The following is a 21,491-nucleotide window of genomic DNA, read 5'->3' as shown; positions in this document are numbered from 1 at the left end:
TGTAGAGGCCATAGGTTTGGTAAGGTCTCAGGTGAGTCTGGCAAATTGCTATGTGCAGTTTGTGGATGGAGCACAAGTCACTGCTGACACACAGTGAATGTTGAAGGTGATGGATTCGGTGCCAATCAAATTGGCTGCATTGTACTCAATGGAGTTGGCTGTTTTGAATGTTGTTGGAGCTATACTCGTATGTGGTATAACACTGCTGGTTTCTTTAGTAGATGGTGAACAGGCATTTGAAAGTTGGGAGGTGACTTATTTGCAGTGTAATTCCTGACCTTCGTCCTGTTCTTGAGCCATGTGTTTGGCTGGTCCAGTTGAGTTTCTGATCAATTGTAACCTTCAGGTTGTTAGTTTTGTTGCCACTGTTGAGGCTTGATGAGATCATACGTTGAGTAACTGTTTTAAGGAAGGATATACTTTAATGCATATAGTTTGGGGTGGAGGATCATTTGGCTAGTTTGTGGGGTGGAAGGGGTACCAAGCTTTGAGCTTAAGGACCCATTCCTCTTGAATTCCAAATGATTACTTTGATTTTGCTCCCATAGATTGAAAGGAAACTGAATGTACCCAGGGCTCTGAAATTAGAAAGGCATCTCATAGTGTAACCATGTCCTTCACAGCCATGGTGGAAATCATTGGCACAGACACAATTGCTTTATGCTTTCCATAACATGTGAATGGTAAAAGAAAGCAAAGGATGCAATCTTGCTAATGCTATAGAATGTTGGCAACAAATTGTTAGTTTATACGTTGGAATTGAAAACACTGAAGGTGTGCTATGTTTGAGATTAATGGGGAATGTTCCTTTTTAAGGAACTTTAAATCTTATACGTTGACAACTTTAACAATTGTGGTCATGTGGGCAGATCAGAAATTGGCTTTGGTATTTAGGGAAAGCAGAGGGCTACAAATTTGGATGGTATCTGAAAAGGTCGTTTGGAAATATGACAAAAATTCTAATGATTTGTTTTGGCTGCTTTCCTTTTCAATATGATTTCATGCTGCAGTTTTCAGAAATGTGAAGTAACTAAGTAATGTTGTTCAGTTTCAAGGTTTCACATATGAACTGCAGGAAGTTTTTAAAAGTGAAGAAACTTGAAGTTAGGAGGCATATCTAGTGGAATCTGAAACTGTCATCAGAAAACATCTGTGTAGATAAAATAGACAAACTGTTTCTGTTATGGAACCATGAACAGTTAGATGGTAGTTAATGTATGTAAAAAGAGGGAAGCTTGTTTAAGTCTGTGGTTTTGTTTCTGGGCTAAATTATTTATCCTCCCTGTCCTTTAACTGAAATATACAGGTTCTTGAAGAAGAAAATTTGGCTGAAAATTCAGAGGAAATGGGAAAGCTTCTCCGAAGTGAGCTGATGAAATTGCCATCCGATGTTGTGACTGCTGTAAGAGGAAAAGGATTATTGAATGCCATTGTTATTAGAGAAACAAAAGGTATGGGCTAGGCAGTTTTTCAATACCTCTTGCTCACTTGCATTCCGTATACTAGCTCAACTTCTCCAATTGTTAGAGAACTCTCAAGTTTCTTTGGACACCGAACAGAGAGCTTAGATTCCAGCACATAGAGCATTTGTAGAGTATTATCTGTAAAATAATTGATGTACTACAAGGGAGACCAACTGTATCTAGAAGTGCAAAGCCAAATGTATGAGGCTGAGCCCACAGTCTTGCATTCTACAACCAGAAGTTTGATAGGTATTCTTTGACATCTTTTACAATTAAACCTGTGTTTGGATTCTTCATCAGTTTCATTACCTTAGACCTCCTTTCATGCAGCTCATTGAATGGTCTAACCTTCTACTGTACATAAAAAATTATAGTCAGAGCCATACAACGTGGAACCAAACCCTTCCATCCAGCTTGACTATACTGACTAAGTTTCCCAAACTAAACTAGTCCCACTTGCCTGTGTTTAGCCTTGTTCCTCTAAGCCTTTACTATTCATGTAACTATTTAAATGTCTTTTGAATGTGCAACTGTACCCCCATCTACTACTACTGCTAGAAGTTTATTCTCTATATGAACTGCCCTCTGGAGAAAGTTGCCCCTCAGGTCCTTTTTGTTTTTAAAAATCTTTCAACTCTCACCTTAAAAATATGCACCCTCGTTTGAACACTCCCACCCTAGGGAAAACATTTGCTGTTCACCCTATCTATGCTGCTCATGATTTAAAAAAACCCTGTAAGGTCACCTCTCAACCTCCTTTTGCTGCAGTGAAAAAAGTCCCATCCTATCCTTAAATCCTTCTTGAAACATGCTGGTAAATCTTTTCTGAAACCCCTCCAATTTAATAATACACTTCCTGCAGCAGGGAAACCAGAACTGTACACATACTCCAAAAGTGGCCTTACCAATATCCTGTACAACCTCAACATGACATTCCAACTCCTATACTCAGTGGTCTGTGCAGTGAAGGAAAGCATGCTAATTGCTGTCTTAACACCCTGTCTACCTGTGATGCAACTTCCAAAGAACTAGGTCTTTGTTTGACAGCAGTACCCAGGACCCTACCATTAATTATATAAATCCGTCCTTGTTTAATTTGGATGAATTTTGGTAAAACAAACACCATCTGCCACTACTTAGCCCATTGCCCCAGCATTCTTCACCATCAACAATACCAATAATTTTGGTGTCATCTGCAAACTTAATAAACATGCCTCCTAAATTCTAATCCAAATTGTATATATATAAATGACAAGCCACAGTGGATCCCTGCTGAACACTGCTGATTATAGGCCTCTTAAAGATTAGCTAGGCCATCTGTGTGGAACTCCAGGAGATGGGTGAGATACAAAATGAGTATTTTGTCAGTATTTACTGTGGGGAAGAATGCAAAAGCTAGAGAACCTGGAGCTGAGGATGGAGGTTTGGCATCTCTCAGATGGAGATTTTTTTGGGTAAATGTGAACTGTTGCATTTTGGTAAGGCAGATGAGGGTCCCTAGCATATGTTGAACAAAGGCCTTGGGATCAGGTTCATAGTTCCTTGACGTTGGAATCGCAGACAGGATTGTGAAGAATGCTTTTGGTACACTTGCCTTTATTGTCGGTGTATTGAGTACTGGAGTTTGGGATGTTATGTGGTGGCAAAACAGAACATTGGTTAGGCCACTTATAGAATATTGCATTCAGTTTTGGTCTCCCTGATGTTAAACTTTGAAAGGCTTCATCTAAAGGATGTTGCTGGGATTGGAGGTTTACAGCTATAAAGAGAGGCTGAGTAGGTAGGGGTGTTCTTACCTGGAGCGTTGGAGACTGAGGGGTAACTTTATAGGGGTGTATAAAATCAAGAGGGGCATGGGTAGGGTGAAAAACCAAGGTCTTTTTCCGAGGGAGGAGAGGAAAAAAACTAAAGGGCATAGGTTTAATGTGAGGTGGGGAGGCAAGATTTATAATGACCTGAAGGGCAATCTTTTCACACACCAGGTGGTGAGTGTATGGAATGTGTTGCCAGAGGAAGTGGTACAGTTACAACATTCAGTAGGCATCTGGATGGGTACATGAACAGGAAGGGTTTAGAGGGATATGGACCGAATGCTGACAATTGGGACTGTATCAGTCTGACATGGATGAGTTGGACTGAAGGGTCATGCTGTACAACTGAGTCTATAACTTAACCACCACTGATGTCAGACTCTCAGGTTTATAGTTCCCAGGCTTTTCCTTACAGCCTTTCTTCAATAAAGGCATAACATTAGCCACTCTTCAGTACCTCACCTGTTAGACGATACAAATATCTCTGCTAGGGGCCCTGCAATATTTGCCCTAAGTTTCCATAATGTCCTAGTATACACTTGATCAAGTCCTCGAGACTTATCCACCTTTACGTTTAAGACCTCCAGCACTTCCTCTTCTGTAATGTAGACTGTTTTGATGGCATCAATATTTATTTCTCCAAGTTCCAGAGCCTCCATTTGCTTTTTATGTAGCAAAAATTGATGAGAAATATTCATTTAGTTTCTCTCACATCCTCTGTAGTTCCATGCACAGGACCTCATTGATCCTCAAAGAGCCTTATTTTCTCTCGAGTTGCTGTTTTTGCTCTTAATGTACTTTTGGGTTATCCTAAAACCTTGTTTGCCAATTCTATTTTGTATCTCCTTTTTTGCCCTCTTGATTTCCCTAAGACTGCCCCTAGTCCCTTTATATTCTTCAAGAGTCACTTGATCTCACTTGTCTATACCTAACTATATAGTTATGTACTGTAGTTGCCCAAAGAACAATGTCAAGAGCCTCCATGCACCAAGTCAGATGATGTTGTGTGACTGGGAAGTGGAGTTTTGAGGTGGTGGTATTTCATGCACCTCATACCACCCTGCTGGGTGATAGAGCTAATGAGTTTGTGATGTACTGTTTTTAAAAACAAAACTGCCTTGAGTTGATGCAGTGATCGTGCAGTTGGTGCATGCTGCAGCTGCAATCTTTTGATTGCGGATGAAGTGTGTATTCAAAGTAATTGTTAGTGCCCATCAGACTGACTATTTTACCTTGGATGACAAACATCTTGTGTTATTGGGGCTGTAGTCATGTAAGCAGTTGGAGAGCCTGTCATCTCACTACTGATATATCCTGGAACTGGGGGTAGCAGGTTCACTTATGGTGTCAGGGTCATCGCTGCCCTTTAACCATTGTTTCAAGTGAGGGCCTGATGTTTCGGATTATGAGCAGTGGCCAACAACAAAGCTGTCAAACCTTTGAAAGAAGAGCTGAATGTGGTTGCATTTCCTTCAGGAAATGGTTTTGTGCTCCCTTAAGCACATTTGAGGAAGAGCATAGAAAATCACTTGCTGTTCTTTTTTTTAATCTGTACACGTTACTCATTTAAGTTTACACTCAGATGCTGATATGAACAACTGAGATAAATGTCAGTCTGTCCTTTCAATGGGTACTGGAATTCTATTCTGTTGGGCATATATTTGAGAAGAACTAATTTGTAGGGTTATTGTGGAGGGTGGGAAATCTGAGTTGTTAGTCTACATGAAGCTTTGTGTTCAAAAACTGATGCATCTTTCTATGCCATGAGAGTTTTAATTACATATTATTTTATTCTTTGCCTCTATTAAGTTGGTGCTACTCCTAACCTGCTTTTCTGCACCCATTGAGCCAGGTTTGGGTTGCCTGAATAGTAGTGCTACAGTGAGAGAGATGATAAGCCAAAGGATCAGAGATTGTGGAACGCAATTCAAGATATTCACTATGCCAATATAGACTATCTGTCTGATCCTGATTGTTAGGTCAGCAGCACAGTGGTAATGCCTGTCAGTGGAAGTTGTCGTCACTTGAGTGGTCTAGATGATGGTCATTCCTGCCAGAGGTTAAACTGCAATATAATAAACGTTCTGGTATGCAGAGTGAACATTTTAATATCGCCAGAAGTAGGTAACATTCTTTGTTTTAAATATTGAGCGAATGTTTCTATTTATGGACGTGTAACTTTCTCGTTCCTACTAATCCCCACTAAGATCAGCTAACTTGTGACCTGTTTAAACTTTGGACCCTTCTAGTCTAAGCTGTTCTGTATTAGGTAAGTGTATTTTTCAATTTTTTAATCCTTTAGGGGTCATAAAATGCATGAACAAAGTTGACCCAAAATAGTGGATGAAGTATTAACCATGACTTGTTTGCTTTCTACTCCGTTCTACTGAGTTCTTGCTTCACCTAAAAGATTTAATTTCCTTCGCCCTTCCATATAGCCACTACCTTTAGGAGGAAGTGAACATGAGCTATACTTTTAGTTGTTGGCTATTTAACTAAAGCATTCTATTTGAATCCAAGCTAGTCAGAGCCTGTACATAAAGCCATTGGGTAGCAACCTTACTAGTTATCTTGCATTTCCAGCTCAACAGTGCAGGGTGATTTTTAGTGCCCCTTCTACTGCTTTGCTCAAAGCAAGGTGATATTTAAAATTGTACTTACTGTTGAAAGATATTTTAATGACAACTTTCCACTACATAAACAATGAACAAGCTATGAAGATTTGTTTTGAATGATTTTAGAACACTTCATCTCAATAGCTTCTTTAACTTTTATTCCTCTTATAGCTTTTGATGCACTGAAAGTTTGTATTCGTCTACGTGATAACGGTCTGCTAGCTAAGCCAACCCACGGGGACATCATTAGACTGGCGCCACCCCTTGTCATCAAGGAAGATGAATTAAGAGAATGTGTGGACATCATTCAGAAGACTATTTTGTCTTTTTGAAGTATATAGATAGTGTTAAAATGTATTTTCGAAAACATTTTTGAGTCATGGGTTCATCATGTAATTTTGATTTCTATAGCTATATGGTATTTTATTCAAAATATTTGATACCTGCCAAGCATTTCTAAAAGCTTTATCTTTAATTAAGCTACATTTAACTTCAGAATTGAAATTGGTCTTTGGTTGACTGTTAACCTAGTGACAATTTGTATTGTGTTGCAAGTCTGATTTTAAAACTGACAATGAAATCTGAGGTGCAATTCAAGTTCACTTGTGCTGTCCAATATATACATCCACCACTAAAAATTCTCTTCTCCTGATAACTTACTGTGTGGTATTATATTTGGACAGTCCATTATCTTGTATGGACATAGAAGCTCTTTGATTTCATTTAAAATTTTTATGGTATGCAACGTAAGAATCAAACTTGCCACCTTGCTGTCATCCATAAAACACATTTTTGTAGTAATCTATGAGAGTTCTGTTACATTTTTTGGTTGAAATTTTCAATGATATTTTGCATATAACTGTGCTGAATTATAGCTCCTATTTTATCACTGTTAGTTAGAAAATTTGAAGAGTTTTGGAATAGATTTTTTTCAACCATGCACAAATAATCTGTTCTAATACAATTCCCATGTGAATGTCTTTGGCTTAATGCAGTAATAAAGATTACAATCAGCTCTGGGAGGTTAATTACTATTGCATCACTGAAGCATGGAATGTAGAGTTTAACTTCAAGACCATTTTGGTTAACATGCTGTACACTTGCATAATTCTTTGGTAATATAAAAGATCTTCAGGAAAAACAGATTAAAATTTCTATGACACGTCTGATTTACTGAAATTGTGCTGTTTTAACAAGTAAATTGATAGTTTGTCCACAGAGGATTGTTATCAGAACTGTTGAGTGAGTGTTTGAATTTTAGTATTTTGTGAAATGATGCAAATCTAGTTAGATTTGATCAGAAGTCTTTGTTAAATCCAGTGTAACACATTAATCAATTTGTGGCTTTTAAGTTTACCTTTCATTTCAAGATACTGGCCTTTGGATATGTGCTGTTTTGTTAATTGTTAGTGTCGACTGTTAACTTATTTCTGCAGCGTTAAAAAGATCAAATGAAGGCTGTCAAGTTGAATACTGGTGGTGTGGCTGATGTACTTTTTTTTTCTCTACTGTGTTATCTTTTTTTAACGAAGTTGTACACTTACTTAAAAGCCAAATTTTGTAGTATCTGTTGTGGAACTATTAGGTTTTGCACTTTAGAGGGAACATTGATAGGGAGTATTCCATGTTGTGCAGAACCATAGTAGATAAAAATGAATTTGTAGGTATTGCTGTATGCTTATGATTCTAGTGATTGGCTTTGAGCACTTTACTCTGAAGCAAATTGTGATTCTCTTCAAAGCATAACATTGTATGGTGTCATACTGAACTATAGCCTAAAGATCGTAATTGGTGAATGCTTTGACACCTGGATTGTAATGTCATTGTCCAGGGCAAATTTGTTTACAAATAAATGCATAGATGCAAGGAGACTGTAGGCTCAAAATGTAACTTCACTTGCTGGGGAAGGAAGGGCAAAAAATTATTGCCCATGTTGTAATATTTAATATTACAGTCAGAAGTCAAGTTGCTAACCCCTGGAGACTTGAATGTATTGACATTTTAATATTATCATCCAAAGATCTTTCTGGCCAATAGTTAGAAATCCCAAATTGAGTTTTGAGTAAACTTTATCAACATCGGTTTAAAAATCTGCTTAGCATGTTTCTAGTCCAACTGGGTTATGAAAAGAATGCTAGAACGATGAGTAATGATTTTCTGTCTAATTTCAGTGGAGAAGTTGCAAGCATCTCAAGTGTTTGTGGCCAGCCATTTCTGGCAATGGGTGTATGCCTGCAAATTGTAACTGGCAGTTTGAAGGATCCAAGCATAAGTGACATTTGTGTTCTTGCTATTCTTAATGCAACTAAAGGGGATGTGCTCTCTGTACATTATCTTCATAACCAGTTTGGTGGCAGTGCCTTATTAATACCAACATGTTCAACTCTTAGATGCCTTCCTGCACAGGGCAATAATCTTGCTGTGGGTGATTGGAAATAGCTTACTTTTGCTGTGTTTCTGTTGAAGTATAAACTTATATTTCCCTTGTGAAATACTGATTCATTTCAAAGATTTATAAGTAGTCTCAATCTTCAATTTCCTTTCAGTAAAATGTTGTATAACATGCATTCAGTGTTTTTGTTACTTGTTGACACACTCATTGTTTTCACATTTTTACATTTTGATATTGACCATTCCAGATAGCTAAAATATTGAAATCCTGAACTTGGCTTCATTAACTATTATAACTTGCAGAGTTATTTCAGATGGTAATATTCACTCATACATTCTGTTTAAAAGGTAGATCTCATTAAGATATGGCTGGTAAAATATATTCTATAATGCACATAATTGCAAACCCTATGTTTCAGCTGGCTGCTTTCTTGCACATTGTGTAACAATAGACAATGCTAATGCTAAGAAAACAGTTTGCTTAAAATGCCCTTATGGCGATGAGGTGCCAGTTATAATTCCAGGTAACGGTAATACTTGACAAGTCAGATCAAAACAAAACCTGACTTGATAGGCCATAAATTTTATTCGTGCAATTTTATTACTGTGGTTGAATGTATTCATATGAGGTTGCCAGGGTATCTTTAACAAAACATCAAAGCTTATTACGCACCCGGGGTGGGGAGGGGTTGGTGGAGGAGGACCTTTTTTCCACGCAATAACTGTTGAAATTGTCATCCAGGAGAATCCGCATTGAAGGTTCAACCATTTTTCTTTGAGTGACAGTGTTACAAATATACCAACCTCCGTGAAAGCTTGCCATATCCATCTCAATGTTTCTTCAGTTGGTATGGCTGTACTTAGTTTGTTTCTAGCAAACTTCTGCCTTTACTTGATGTTGGCTTTAATTAATATCTCTTCATGAGACTAAACTGCTAACCCATGCCTATTGTCACTTAGCCTCCTGTTTAAGGAATCTATATTATGGATTAGGATTGCTAGAGCTATCTCCTCCTATTAAATCATTCAGGACTTTTCAACCTAAACTGTTTGGAAGACTCTGCAGCTAACAGTCTTGATGCCATAGACCTGTTTACTCCCAATGTAAATTTGCACATTGCTTTGTCTTCTGGCTAATTCGGTAATGAGATACTGTTTACATGTCTCCCTGCCTTGTTCCTTTTTTCTAAAGTGCTGAGCTGTTCACCTCAAAAAGGGATTTTTCTAAAAGCCTCATTTAAATGCATGTAACCCTGATGCTATTACTCAGACTCAAATAAAACCAAGCCCTTAAGATACACAATATAAAAATATCGTACTTAAGGCTATGCATGCTTCTATTCACTTTACAGTCCAAATTTAGTAAATCATAATGCATAGTGAGCAATCATACCTCACTGGGGAAAGAAATATTTTTGAGGGACTTTCACTTCTTTTACAATTTCCCCTGCATTATGCTACTTCTAGAGATTTTAACAGTACCATTTACATTAAGTGCTGGAAGACTTACTAAAAATCACCTATGTGGCCCTTTTGATCATTTCTATTCCATGTTCATGATGAAGCATCCACTATCTTAGTTTTTCCTAAGACCTGAATGATTGCTACAACCAGGCAGCATGGCATTCAGTTTCAAAGACAGTCTCAATTTGTTATAGAATCTTGTTAGTGAAGTGAGGATTATGATCTCTATGAACAACTGTTACTGCAGAGTTGTGATAAGTAACCTTAACATGTATAACCACTATAAATTCAAGGTTTCTTTCTCCAAAGTTGAATATTTCTGCTGGCATACACTTTAGTTCATGTGAAAAATAACTTGTTCGATCCACATCTTGTCAAGCAAGAACACTAGACCTAATATCAATTTTGCTGGTTTTAAAGTCAATAGATGTGAAGCTGGAAAAGTACATCTAAGGAACCAGAAAGTCAATGTTTCAGGCAGAAACCCTTCTTCAGGACTGGGGAGGGGAAGAGATCCTAGAAATAGAGGGAATGGATAGGGCTGGGGAGGGGTAGATTGGGTGGTGAAAGGTGGATGCAAGAAGGGGGATATTGTGATTGGCCAGTGGGAGAGCTGGAGTGGGTAGGTGAGTAGGAAGATGGGTAAGTCAGGGAGGTGAGGAAGAGTGGGGCTAGACCTTGGGGAAGGTGGGATCTCAAAACTGGTAAAGTTGATGTTTAGGCCTGTGGGCTGTAAGCTTCCCAGATGAAATAAGGTGTTCCTCCAGTCTCTGTTCGGCCTCATTGTGACAGTGGAGGAGGCCAAGGTTTGACATGTTGCTGTGGGAGGGGGAATTAAAGTGGATGGAAACGAGTAGATCTGGTTGGTTAATGTATATAGAACATGGATGCTCTGCAAACCAGCTCCGGAGTCTACATTTGATTTCTTCTCCACCCCCCCCGCCGCCCCCAAGCATACAGAAGAGACAATGTTGGGTGCAAAGTATGCATAAGATAGGGTTGGATGATGTTGCAGGTAATCTCCCTGATTTACAAGGATTGTTGGGACCTTAGAGGTGAGAGTGGAGGTGTGGGGTCAGGTGTTGCACCTCTTGCACTTGCAGCAAAAGTTCCCAGTTATGGTGGAGACATTGACGGGGAATGTAGAGTTGATGAGGGAGTCGTAGAGTGAACAGTTTCTGGGGAAATCTATCTTTTTGGTGAGGGCTGATTGTAGGTGGGGACGTGTTGGTGATGCATTGGATTTGGAGGTTGGTGGGGTGGTATGAGGACTAAGAGGACTCTATCCTTGGGGGAGTGGGTTTGAGGGCAGAGATGTAGGAGATGCAGTTGAGGGAGTCCTTAATTACTGAGGGGAAACTATATGGTCCTTAAACCTGTTAGTACAGGTTTAAAGTTGTCAAAGATCCTGTCTTTCTCTTGTCTTTTAAATTTCTTGCTTTCTTAAACTTGGTCCAGTGAGCCAATATGTGCTGAGATTTAGGACATATGTCTGTAAATCCACTTGTGCTGATATCTTGCAAAGGTTTACATTTTGCCTTTGGCATGGACATGATTATACTTTTTGCTTCTGTGTTACTTTTGCTTTGTCCAATAGTGTGGCCTAACTGGGTTACCTTTTTGTTTCAACAAATTCACTCTTGCCAGGCTTATGAACACATTGGTTCTTTTGAACAAATTTGCTTGTGTTGTAAATGTACCTCCCAGGTTGGGCTGGATATACAGTACAACACCGTTCATAATCCCTCGAAGACTTTTTTTGTTTAGTCATTGTGAAGTTGCTTGTGCATTTGTTCAAAATGGCATAATATTGCATAAATAAGGAATTAAGGGTTATGGTGAGCGGGTGGGTAAGTGAAGCTGCGGCCACAAAATTCAGTCAAATCCTATTGAATGATGGAGCGGACTCAAAGGTCCAGATGGCCTACTCCTGGTTCTTGTATTCTAACCTGTGTGACAGCCAAAAAAAAAGCTTTTGTAGGTTGATGGAATCTGCCAGTATCTGTTTAACAGGTTGACCTTTGCAGCAAACTGCTTATCCTATTCTCTCGTACAATCCTCTCCAAACATGGGATCCATATATGAATCTTCTTTGCAATCACAAAATTTAAGTGATAATCCACACAACCTTTGAGAAGTTTTGGTGCTATCACAGGTGAGCTGTAAGTTCTGAGTGAAAACCTGTGTCACTGCTACGGTTTTAATATCTATATTTCCTGCTTCACCCTTTTTGAGTATTCCTTTGGCATTACTGCAGTGTTCCTTGTTTAACTTACAGCAATATCTTTGTTTAATCTGAAATAATAGAAGTCATTTGTGCATCCCTTTTGAGATTTCTCCTCCTTTTAAATTTTGGTATGTTTGTGCTGTTTGAGCTGTCACTGATTTTCATAAAGTGAAAGTAATTTTTGTTTAGTACTGTGAACTGGGAACCATGTGACCATTTCTCCTCCTGTAACTTCTGTGTGGTGAGGTATCTGCCCGACCTCCTGCCACTTAGAGGACGGTCCAAGCTCCCAAAAGATCTAAGTCTTAAGGGTTACTGGAATGTTATTTCAGAATTCTTCCATAATATCTCTCATTCTCAATTTTTTTTTCTAACTTTTGTGATCAACATTTAATTTTCTCTGGCAAATTAGACAATAGACGCAGGAGTAGGCCATTCAGCCCTTTGAGCCTGCACCGCCATTCAATATGATCATGGCTGATCTTTCCCAATCAGTATCCTGTTCCAGCCTTATCTCCATAACCCTTGACTCCACTATCTTTAAGAGCTCTATTCAATTCTTTCTTAAATGAATCCAGAGACTGGGCCTCCAGTGCCCTCTGGGGCAGAGCATTCCACACAGCCACCACTCTCTGGGTGAAGTAGTTTCTCCTCATCTCTGTCCTAAATGGTCTACCCCGTATTTTTAAGTTGTGTCCTCTGGTTCGGCACTCCCCCATCAGCGGAAATATGTTTCCTCCTGCCAGAGTGTCCAATCCTTTCATAATCCTATACGTTTCAATCAGATCCCCTCTCAGTCTTCTAAACTCAAGGGTATACAAGCCCAGTCGCTTCAGTCTTTCCGTGTAAGGCAATCCTGCCATTCCAGGAATTGACCTCGTGAACCTACGCTGCACTCCCTCAATAGCCAGAATGTCTTTCCTCAAATTTGGAGACCAGAACTGTACACAGTATTCCAGGTGTGGTCTCACCAGGGCCCTGTACAGCTGCAGAAGCACCTCTTTGCTTCTATACTCAATTCCTCTTGTTATGAAGGCCAGCATGCTATTAGCCTTCTTCATGACCTGCTGTACCTGCATGCTTGCCTTCATTGACTGGTGGACAAGAACACCGAGATCTCTCTGAACAGCCCCTTTACCTAATTTGATACCATTGAGGTAGTAATCTGCCTTCCTGTTCTTGCCACCAAAGTGGATAACCAGACATTTATCCACATTAAACTGCATCTGCCCACTCACCTAACTTGTCCAGGTCACCCTGTAATCTCCTAACATCCTCATCACATTTCACCCTACCACCCAGCTTTGTATCATCAGCAAATTTGCTAATGTTATTTCTGATACCATCTTCTATATCATTAACATATATTGTAAAAAGCTGCGGTCCCAGCACTGATCCCTGCGGTACCCCACTGGTCACTGCCTGCCATTCCGAAATGGAGCCGTTAATCACTACCCTTTGTTTCCTATTAGCCAACCAATTCTCTATCCAATCTAGTACTTTGCCCCCAATACCGTGCGCCCTAATTTTACTCACTAACCTCTTTTGTGTGGGACTTTATCAAAAACTTTCTGAAAGTCCAGGTACACTACATCCACTGGATCTCCCTCGTCCATCTTCCGAGTTACATCCTCAAAAAATTCCAGAAGATTAGTCAAGCATGATTTCCCCTTCATAAATCCATGCTGACTCTGTCCTATCCTGTTACTATTATCCAGATGTGCTGTAATTTCATCCTTTTATAATAGACTCCAGCATCTTTCCCACCACTGAGGTCAGACTAACTGGTCTATAATTTCCTGCTTTCTCCCGCCCACCCTTCTTAAAAAGTGGCACAACGTTAGCCGCCCTCCAATCCTCAGGAACCGACTCCGATTCTATTGAACTCTGGAAAATAATCACCAGCGCATCCACGATTTCCTGAGCCACCTCCTTCAGTACCCTGGGATGCAGGCCATCAGGTCCCGGAGACTTATCAACCTTCAGACCTAACAGTCTCTCCAACACCAAATCCTGGCAAATATAAATTCCCTTAAGTTCAGGTCCTTCAGCCACTGTTACCTCAGGGAGATTGCTTGTGTCTTCCCCAGTGAATACAGATCTGAAGTACCTATTTAATTCCTCTGCCATTTCTTTGTTCCCAGTAATATATACCCCTGTTTCTGTCTTCAAGGGCCCAATTTTTGTCCTAACCATTTTTTTGCCTTGGACATACCTAAAAAAAGCTTTTACTATCCTCCTTTATATTATTGGCCAGTTTATCTTCGTACCTCATTTTTTCTCTGCGTATTTCCTTCTTACTAATCCTCTGTTCTTTAAAAGCTTCCTAGTCCTCAGTTTTCCCACTTATCTTTGCTAAGTTATACTTTTTCTCTTTTAACTTTATATGTTTCTTTACTTCCCTCGTCAGCCACGGCCACCCATGTCTCCCCCTGGGATCTTTCTTCCTTTTAGGAATGAACTGATCCTGCAACTTCTGCATTATACACAGAAATATCCGCCATTGTTCCTCCACGGTCTTCCCTGTTAAGGTATTGCACCATTGAGCTTTGGCCAGTTGCTCCCTCATAGCTCCATATTTCCCTTTATTCAACTGAAATATTGTCACTTCCGATTGTACCCACTCCCCCTCAAATTGCAGATTGAAGCTTATTGTATTATGGTCACTACTTCCCAATGGCTCCTTCACTTCGAGGTCACTGACCAATTCTGGTTCGTTACACAATACCAGATCCAGAATCGCCTTATCCCTGGTCGGCTCCAGCACCAGCTGCTCTAAAAATCCATCTCTGTGGCACTCCACAAAGTCTCTTTCTTGAGGCCCGATACCATCCTGATTCTCCCAGTCTACCTGCATGTTAAAATCCCCCATAACAACTGTAGTAACATCTTTGCGACAAGCCAATTTCAGCTCCTGATTCAACTTACATCCGACATCCAGACTACTGTTTGGGGGCCTGTAGATGACTCCCATGAGGGTCTTTTTACCCTTAGTGTTTCGAAGCTCTATCCACACTGACTCTACATCCCCTGACTAGGTCCCCCCACGCAAGGGACTGAATATCCTCCCTTACCAACAAGGCCACCCCACCCCCTCTGCCCGTCAGTCTGTCCTTACGATAGCACGTGTAGCCTTGAATATTTATTTCCCAGGCCCTGTCCCCATGAAGCCACGTCTGTTATCCCCACAATATCGTATCTGCCAATTTCCAAAAGAGCCTCAAGCTCATCCACCTTGTGTCTAATGCTTCGTGCATTCATATATAGAATTTTTAATTTGTTACTGCTCTCACCCTTCCCCTCAACCCTTATTTCACTCAACTTTACAGCATGATGCCTTTTCCAGTTTTCTGCCTCCTTGATACAGTTGTCTTTCTTGACTTCTCTTGTTCTAACTACCCCTTCAATTTCCTTTTTAAACATCCAGCTTGTCCCCTCCCCCCCCCGCTACTTAGTTTAAATGTAGCGGTGTTGCAGCAGAAAACCTGCCTGCCAGAATGCTGATCCCTGATCTATTAAGGTGCAAGCCGTCTCTCTTGTAGAATTTATGGTTACCATAAAATATACCCCAGTGATCCAAGAACTTGAAACCTTGCTTCCTGCACCAGTTCCCCAACCACACGTTCAAGTCCATTATCTCCCGGTTTCTGGCCACACTAGCCCGAGGAACTGGAAGCAAACTGGAGATAACCACCTTGGACGTCCTGCTTTTTAGCCGCCTTCCTAGTTGTCTGAAGTCTCGCTGTAGTATGTTCCTCCTCCTCTTCCTGACATCATTTGTGCCGACGTGTACCACCACCTCGGGCTCTTCACCCTCGTCCTTGAGGATGTCCTGCACTCTGTCCGCGATGTCTTTCACTCTAGCACCAGGAAGGCAACACACCATCCTTAAATCCCGTCTGCTGCCACAAAAACCCCGGTCAGTTCCTCTCACGATGGAGTCCCCTATTACCACGGCTCTGTGCGATGTCTGACTCTTCCGCTCTGCTTCTGCGGCAACTTTTGATTGACAAACATGGCCGCCTTGCGAACTGGCAGTGTCATCAGACTCTACTGTTTCCAAAAGCTTCAACTTGTTCCTGACAGGTACTTCTCCCGGCGTCTCTTGCACCTGACTCCTCTCTGCCTTCCTCATCGTCTGCACTCTTCTGCTCTCTTCTGGCATGATTGGTGTAATAACATCACTGAAGGTCTTGTCCAGAAAGATCTCGTTCTCTCGGATGAGCCTAAGGTCTTCGAGTTCTTTCGTCAGTGCTGCAATATGCTCGGTCAATTGCTGAATGTGCGCACACTTTCCACACATATACGAGCCAGACACACCAGAGTCGTTGACCTGCCACATCAAACACGTAGCGCACTGAACCAGCTGATTCTACAAATTCTACAAATGCCTGATTGGGTTTCTTAAGTTCAACTGCTTTTTACAATTGGTAAGCTTCGGGGCAAACCTTGAGTAATAGCTCTGTAGTCTGCAGTTTGATATTCTGATAAGCATTCATAAGTGTATTTACCAGAACACCCTGAATTTCCTCTTTAGAATTGAAGCTTTTAAATTGCATTTCCATTCAAATTACTACTTTCTCGTCTTTTGCTAATTCAAGCTTTTTTTTATTTCCACCTTCATTTTTCCCTTCATTTCTCTCTTTCTGCTATTGCAATCTTTTCTTTAACGGGATATTGGCTAATTTATAGTAATCGCACATTTCCCTCCTTTTGAATTCTAAATTCTGTCACTAGTTTAAGCATCTTGCTTTTTTGCCTGTAAGTTAAATGCTAACTTTTGGGCTTTTATTTGAACATTTTGACTATTGGCTATCATGTTTCACTCCAAGAAAAATCTTAGCAACAGTCAAAACCTAGATAGCTGTGCACATAGTTGCAAGAGCGTGGTGACAAGTTTGGCAGCATTTGTGGCCTTCAGAGCTTTATCGTATTATAACATATCCTCAGCAAGTGATGCTGCTCCATGGTGCAGTCTACGAGAGACCATGGATTGACATAATCACACTGCAGTGCCAATACACAAGCTCATTTTGGTTTCCCAGAATCATCTTGGGTACCCATGTTCTATCAAAAGAATCAAAATTCATGAGATTCAAATCACCGCACTACAGTGTAACAAATTAGGCATAATGCAATTAATTAATTGAAGTTAAATTCAAAGTAAATTTGTTACGCTTTGCCCAGAGCTGGTGTAGACCGTTGCAATAGGCAACTGCTGAAGATAAACAACTGCAAAGTTTGCAAAAGACTATTTTCTAAAGATGACCTGTTAATATTAAGGAAGTTAACCAAAATATTCATTCACTTGTGACTTACGTGTGTGGTGAAGCTTGCATGCCTGTGATCCATGACTTAGTAGAATAATATTGTGTCACCATTACGGATTCGGTAATGACTGTATTCAGTTTGTGTAGCATAACAAAAAATGTTTGACAAGGGACTGTAGTTCACCTTCAGACTGTTTTAACGATTTGTGCATTAAGTTGGAGTGCATATTCTCACTTTGATGTCCTATCATCCTTACTCAAACGGTCTTGTGGAATGTTTGTTTGTTGTGTACTATCAATGATCCTCAACTGTTGAACTCAGCATAGCAAGATTCTCTCACATTATATTGCTGAATTTTCATGCAGCACTAATGTAGAAGGAACCAATAAAATGAATGTGTGAAATGCAAATGATCTGTCTAATAACCAATTGTCTAGTTAATTCTGAAAAGCAGGGCATTCTTCAAGCATTAAAAAAAAAGAGATAGATGATGGATGAGCAGGTAGAAAACTAGGTGGAGATTGCCATTTAGAATGCTTATAAGAAACATGCTCATGAAATCATATCTTTGCATATGGTCTGAATGTATAGATGTCATAATCTGCATCTTAACCAAGATCAAATTGGAGCTAGAGTCACCATTTGTTGAAAATTTCAGTAATAGGTTATCCATTTCTAGTTAAGTACAAATATTTTGCTAAAAGCAAAAGCCGACTTCATGGTGGGAAGATCAGGAACAAATCCATATTATCTGCGCACCTTGCCATTTAAGAGTAAAGAAAAGTGGACTGAACTTTCAAAAGCTGGTTCATGGTTATAATAGCATCCCACATTCATCCATGGGCTATTCTTCTATGAGATCCAATCCTTCCAGAAATCATTTCCTTAGGCTTACCACACCTGTTGGTAACCAAGTCAGAGTGATTAACCAAACATCAGATGGAGGCTAAATAAAACCTGAGAACTGCAGATGCTGAAAATCAGAAACAAAAACAGAAGTTACTGGAAAAGTTCAGCAGGTCTGTCAGCATTTGTGAAGAGAAATCAAAGTTAACGATCTGTGTCCGGTTAATATAAACCAACATTTTCCTAGCTACCATCTGTTTTGAGGAAGAGTCACTGGACCAGAAATGTTAACTTTGATTTCTCCTCTTTGATGCTGCCAGATTAGATGAAGCTAAGCCAGCATTCAAGATGACATGCACGAGGACTGAGACACAAATGTCTGGTAGAAAATGGACGAGTGACTGCAAGGCTGACTGGACTGACCTTCCCAATTGTGAGGCTATTCCTCAAGACGTTACCAGGTGTCAGAATGCAATAAAGGATATCCGGAATTCCAGAGCTCCAGTAAATTGTCAAGTGATTGGATACAATAAGCCACAGCTATGTTGTTGATTTGATAGCTGGACAGCAGCCTTGAAATTCGGTTCACACAGGGGAGTTGCTTTGAGGTCAAAAGTCTGGTGGATGATGTGGAGTAGCGATGCAGAACCTGAAATGCTATGACTGGAGGGGAGTTGGGTAGTGATGAGGAATCATGGAGGTTATACCTAGTGAAGGGAAATAATTCTTGACCTAAAGCTGGCAAAGGAATCATCTGCTGGGAAGTAGCAACTGAAGCAAAATATCTGACATTATTCCTGAAGACCTGACTGACCTGAACCCCCATGTGGATAATCCATCACAGCACCTGGATCCCACGGAAAGTGCCAATACAAAAATAGGCTGAGAAGGTTCACTCAAGTGAATGCTGGATACTACACCACCTCTTACCATTTGCACAGAAAGGTGATGGAAGAAGCGAATGCTGCCCATAATTTGCTCTATCATAGCTCAATTGAATTTGCTGATCTGGTAAATGGTCACTGTACACTATGTCTAGTTGCTACAATGGCACAGTCAAGCAGGCAAGTGTATACTGGAGGTGAGCATAGAGACTGAGCAAGGTTGCTCAAGCAGTTGATCTGTGGAGAAAAAAAAATGTTTTTGTCAGAAAGTAAGAGAGAGACAAATGAAAGATTTCTTCAACCAGATGTGAGCTGCAGGCTTAATTCCAAATAAATATTTTGTTTTCTTACTTTAACCTTTAAGTTTCCCTTCATGTTGTCAGTGAAACAAATAATCCTTGCTTCATGATCTTTGGGCTATCTGTATGCCTAAGTTTCATGTTATAGCCAGATGGAAAAAGATGTTGGCCAAAGAAGACCTGACAAATTGCATTTAAGGAGGGTTTCCCAAAAGTGGGACACCACTGGACTGGAGCAAAACAGATTGCAATGAAGTTGGGCTTGTAACTCAGCCATGTTGCCCATTATCCCATTGTCCATGGGACCAGAGGAACTAAGTTTGTCTCACCTGTAAAGAACCAACACATACTTTAGCAACTTTTTTTTATATTATACAGATATATGTATTTCTATAAGCATTAATAATCTTTTTACACTGATTGTTTTCTTTCATTCTCCAATATTTCCCACTTAGTTCTTTCATGCGAAATCTAACCTTTATAAATATAAATATTTTAACTATCTAACAAAACTATTTTTCACAACTGGTACTTTTATAAAAACTTTAAACTCCTCAACTTTTTCGTCTGCCTTACTTAATACAAAAAGCCTCATTTTATAAGTTAATGCTAAGTTGAGACTCTTAAATTGGATATTGATCCATGGGTTTCTATCCTCTACCACCAGGGAAATGAAATCTGGAACATTTAATAATTCTGAAGAAGTTTAAGTTTTACCAATATAACATTTGTGCTATAGAATTTAAATCTTGTATTTATATTATGAAATTTAATTCTTTTTGTTTTGCAAAGCTGTACTTTTGAGAATAAGTATGGAATGGAAAATCTGGCCATTTAATAACTTGCTCACTGGAGGGCACTCTTGTGTTAAGCTGGAACTCTTATCCAATAATGTCCAGAACAATAGCTTAATCATATATCTCTTGGCAATGAAGCCTAGAAATGACTGATAATAGTGGGCAAATGTTTTACTTATTATTAGCTGAATAATTGATCAATTTAAAATAAATAAGGTAATATTAGTAAATATTGGAAAAATAAATATCAGAGCAGATTATTATGTGGAAATTGGTAATTCGGCTTTCCCAGTCTCTTGATATTTCCCCTTTTTTTTGCAAGCAAATAGTCATCACATTGTCCACTATGTTCCCCTCTCCTTAGATCTTATGATGATTACATATCAACTGTTGAGATCACCCACAAATCCTGGAAGTGAATTCCTCAGCCTCAGAACTTTAGTGTTTTTATTCTAAATTTTACATTTAATTTATCAGTGTATGGTCCATGTTTTAGACATCTCAATTACTGAAAACTGCTTATTGCTGCACTTTAAAGTGCAGCCTGTTACCCTTTAACATTCCATTTGATGTATGTTTCATAGTCTCAATCTGTTTAAGCATTACATCACCTTACACTTGTTCAGTTTGAACTTTTAGTTTTTTCCAATTCTGGCAATTTTTGCTGTTGTGAAGTTTTGAATATACCTAGTTTCATTGCACCTTGAGATTCACCTGCAAGTCCTCAAGCAATATCAGGTTTCACTCCCCTCTGCTGAAACTGGTTACTACTCCAAAATTGCATAGAGGAGGAAGGGGAAAATTCCAGTTCTTTCTCTGATAACAAATGCTTCCTTAACCCCCTCATCTGGTCCTTTCACATCACTGGTAGCAATTATGAGGGAGTTTTATAAACTCCAATGCCATTAAATTGAGGCTATTCAGTCAACTCCCTCTTCTGCCTCCCTCTCTTCCATTTATCAGTAAGCCTGACCACTAATCTTATATCTTTATCATTTCTGTCCTGAGCACCTGAATTCCCCTTTGTCCTTGGGACCTATCTCTATTCTTGACTCCATGACCTACAAAATTGTTGAGTAACTCATTTTTCCATGCTTGACTTGCAAGTCAATCTCATACCTCTACCTCAAAGAATCCACACTCAACCCCACTGTCCTCATCCACTGCCATCTTTTATTCAACACACCCCTCCTCTTGATTCCTTCAAGGTGTTGTCATCTCCCAAAATCTTTCCTGCTGTCTCCTGTTTGAATCTCTTCAGTTAGACTTTCATCGCCACCACAGCATTTAAACGACCCTGAGCAAATCCCTTCCAGTACCTTCTGTAACTGATTGAGATGCACTTTTCTTCCTCATTTCCACAACCTCCTCCAGCTATTCCCGTTTGTGCTGTCTTCCACTTTTGTCTATTAAATTATAGTTT

General features: G+C 39.7%; 1 protein-coding gene across 4 annotated transcripts in view; it reads left to right on the top strand.

The window, feature by feature from the left end:
- Positions 1-8,456, top strand: part of oat (ornithine aminotransferase) — a 28,777-nt gene extending 20,321 nt beyond the window's left edge. For 3 of the 4 annotated variants that reach the window (XM_072557524.1, XM_072557526.1, XM_072557525.1), the window contains exons 9-10: positions 1,307-1,451; positions 6,061-8,456. In XM_072557524.1, coding sequence (XP_072413625.1) covers positions 1,307-1,451; positions 6,061-6,221 — 306 coding nt within the window. In that variant the 3' untranslated portion in view covers positions 6,222-8,456. Of the gene's footprint in view, positions 1-1,306; positions 1,452-5,253; positions 5,990-6,060 lie in introns of those variants that run through there. The other variant, XM_072557527.1, reaches the window with a different exon arrangement.
- The last annotated feature ends 13,035 nt before the right edge of the window (positions 8,457-21,491 follow it).

This window comes from Chiloscyllium punctatum, chromosome 38 (assembly GCF_047496795.1).
Source record: "Chiloscyllium punctatum isolate Juve2018m chromosome 38, sChiPun1.3, whole genome shotgun sequence".
Classification (NCBI taxonomy): domain Eukaryota; kingdom Metazoa; phylum Chordata; class Chondrichthyes; order Orectolobiformes; family Hemiscylliidae; genus Chiloscyllium; species Chiloscyllium punctatum.
Note: the sequence above shows the minus strand (reverse complement) of the source record. Positions and strands in the feature narration are given on the sequence as shown.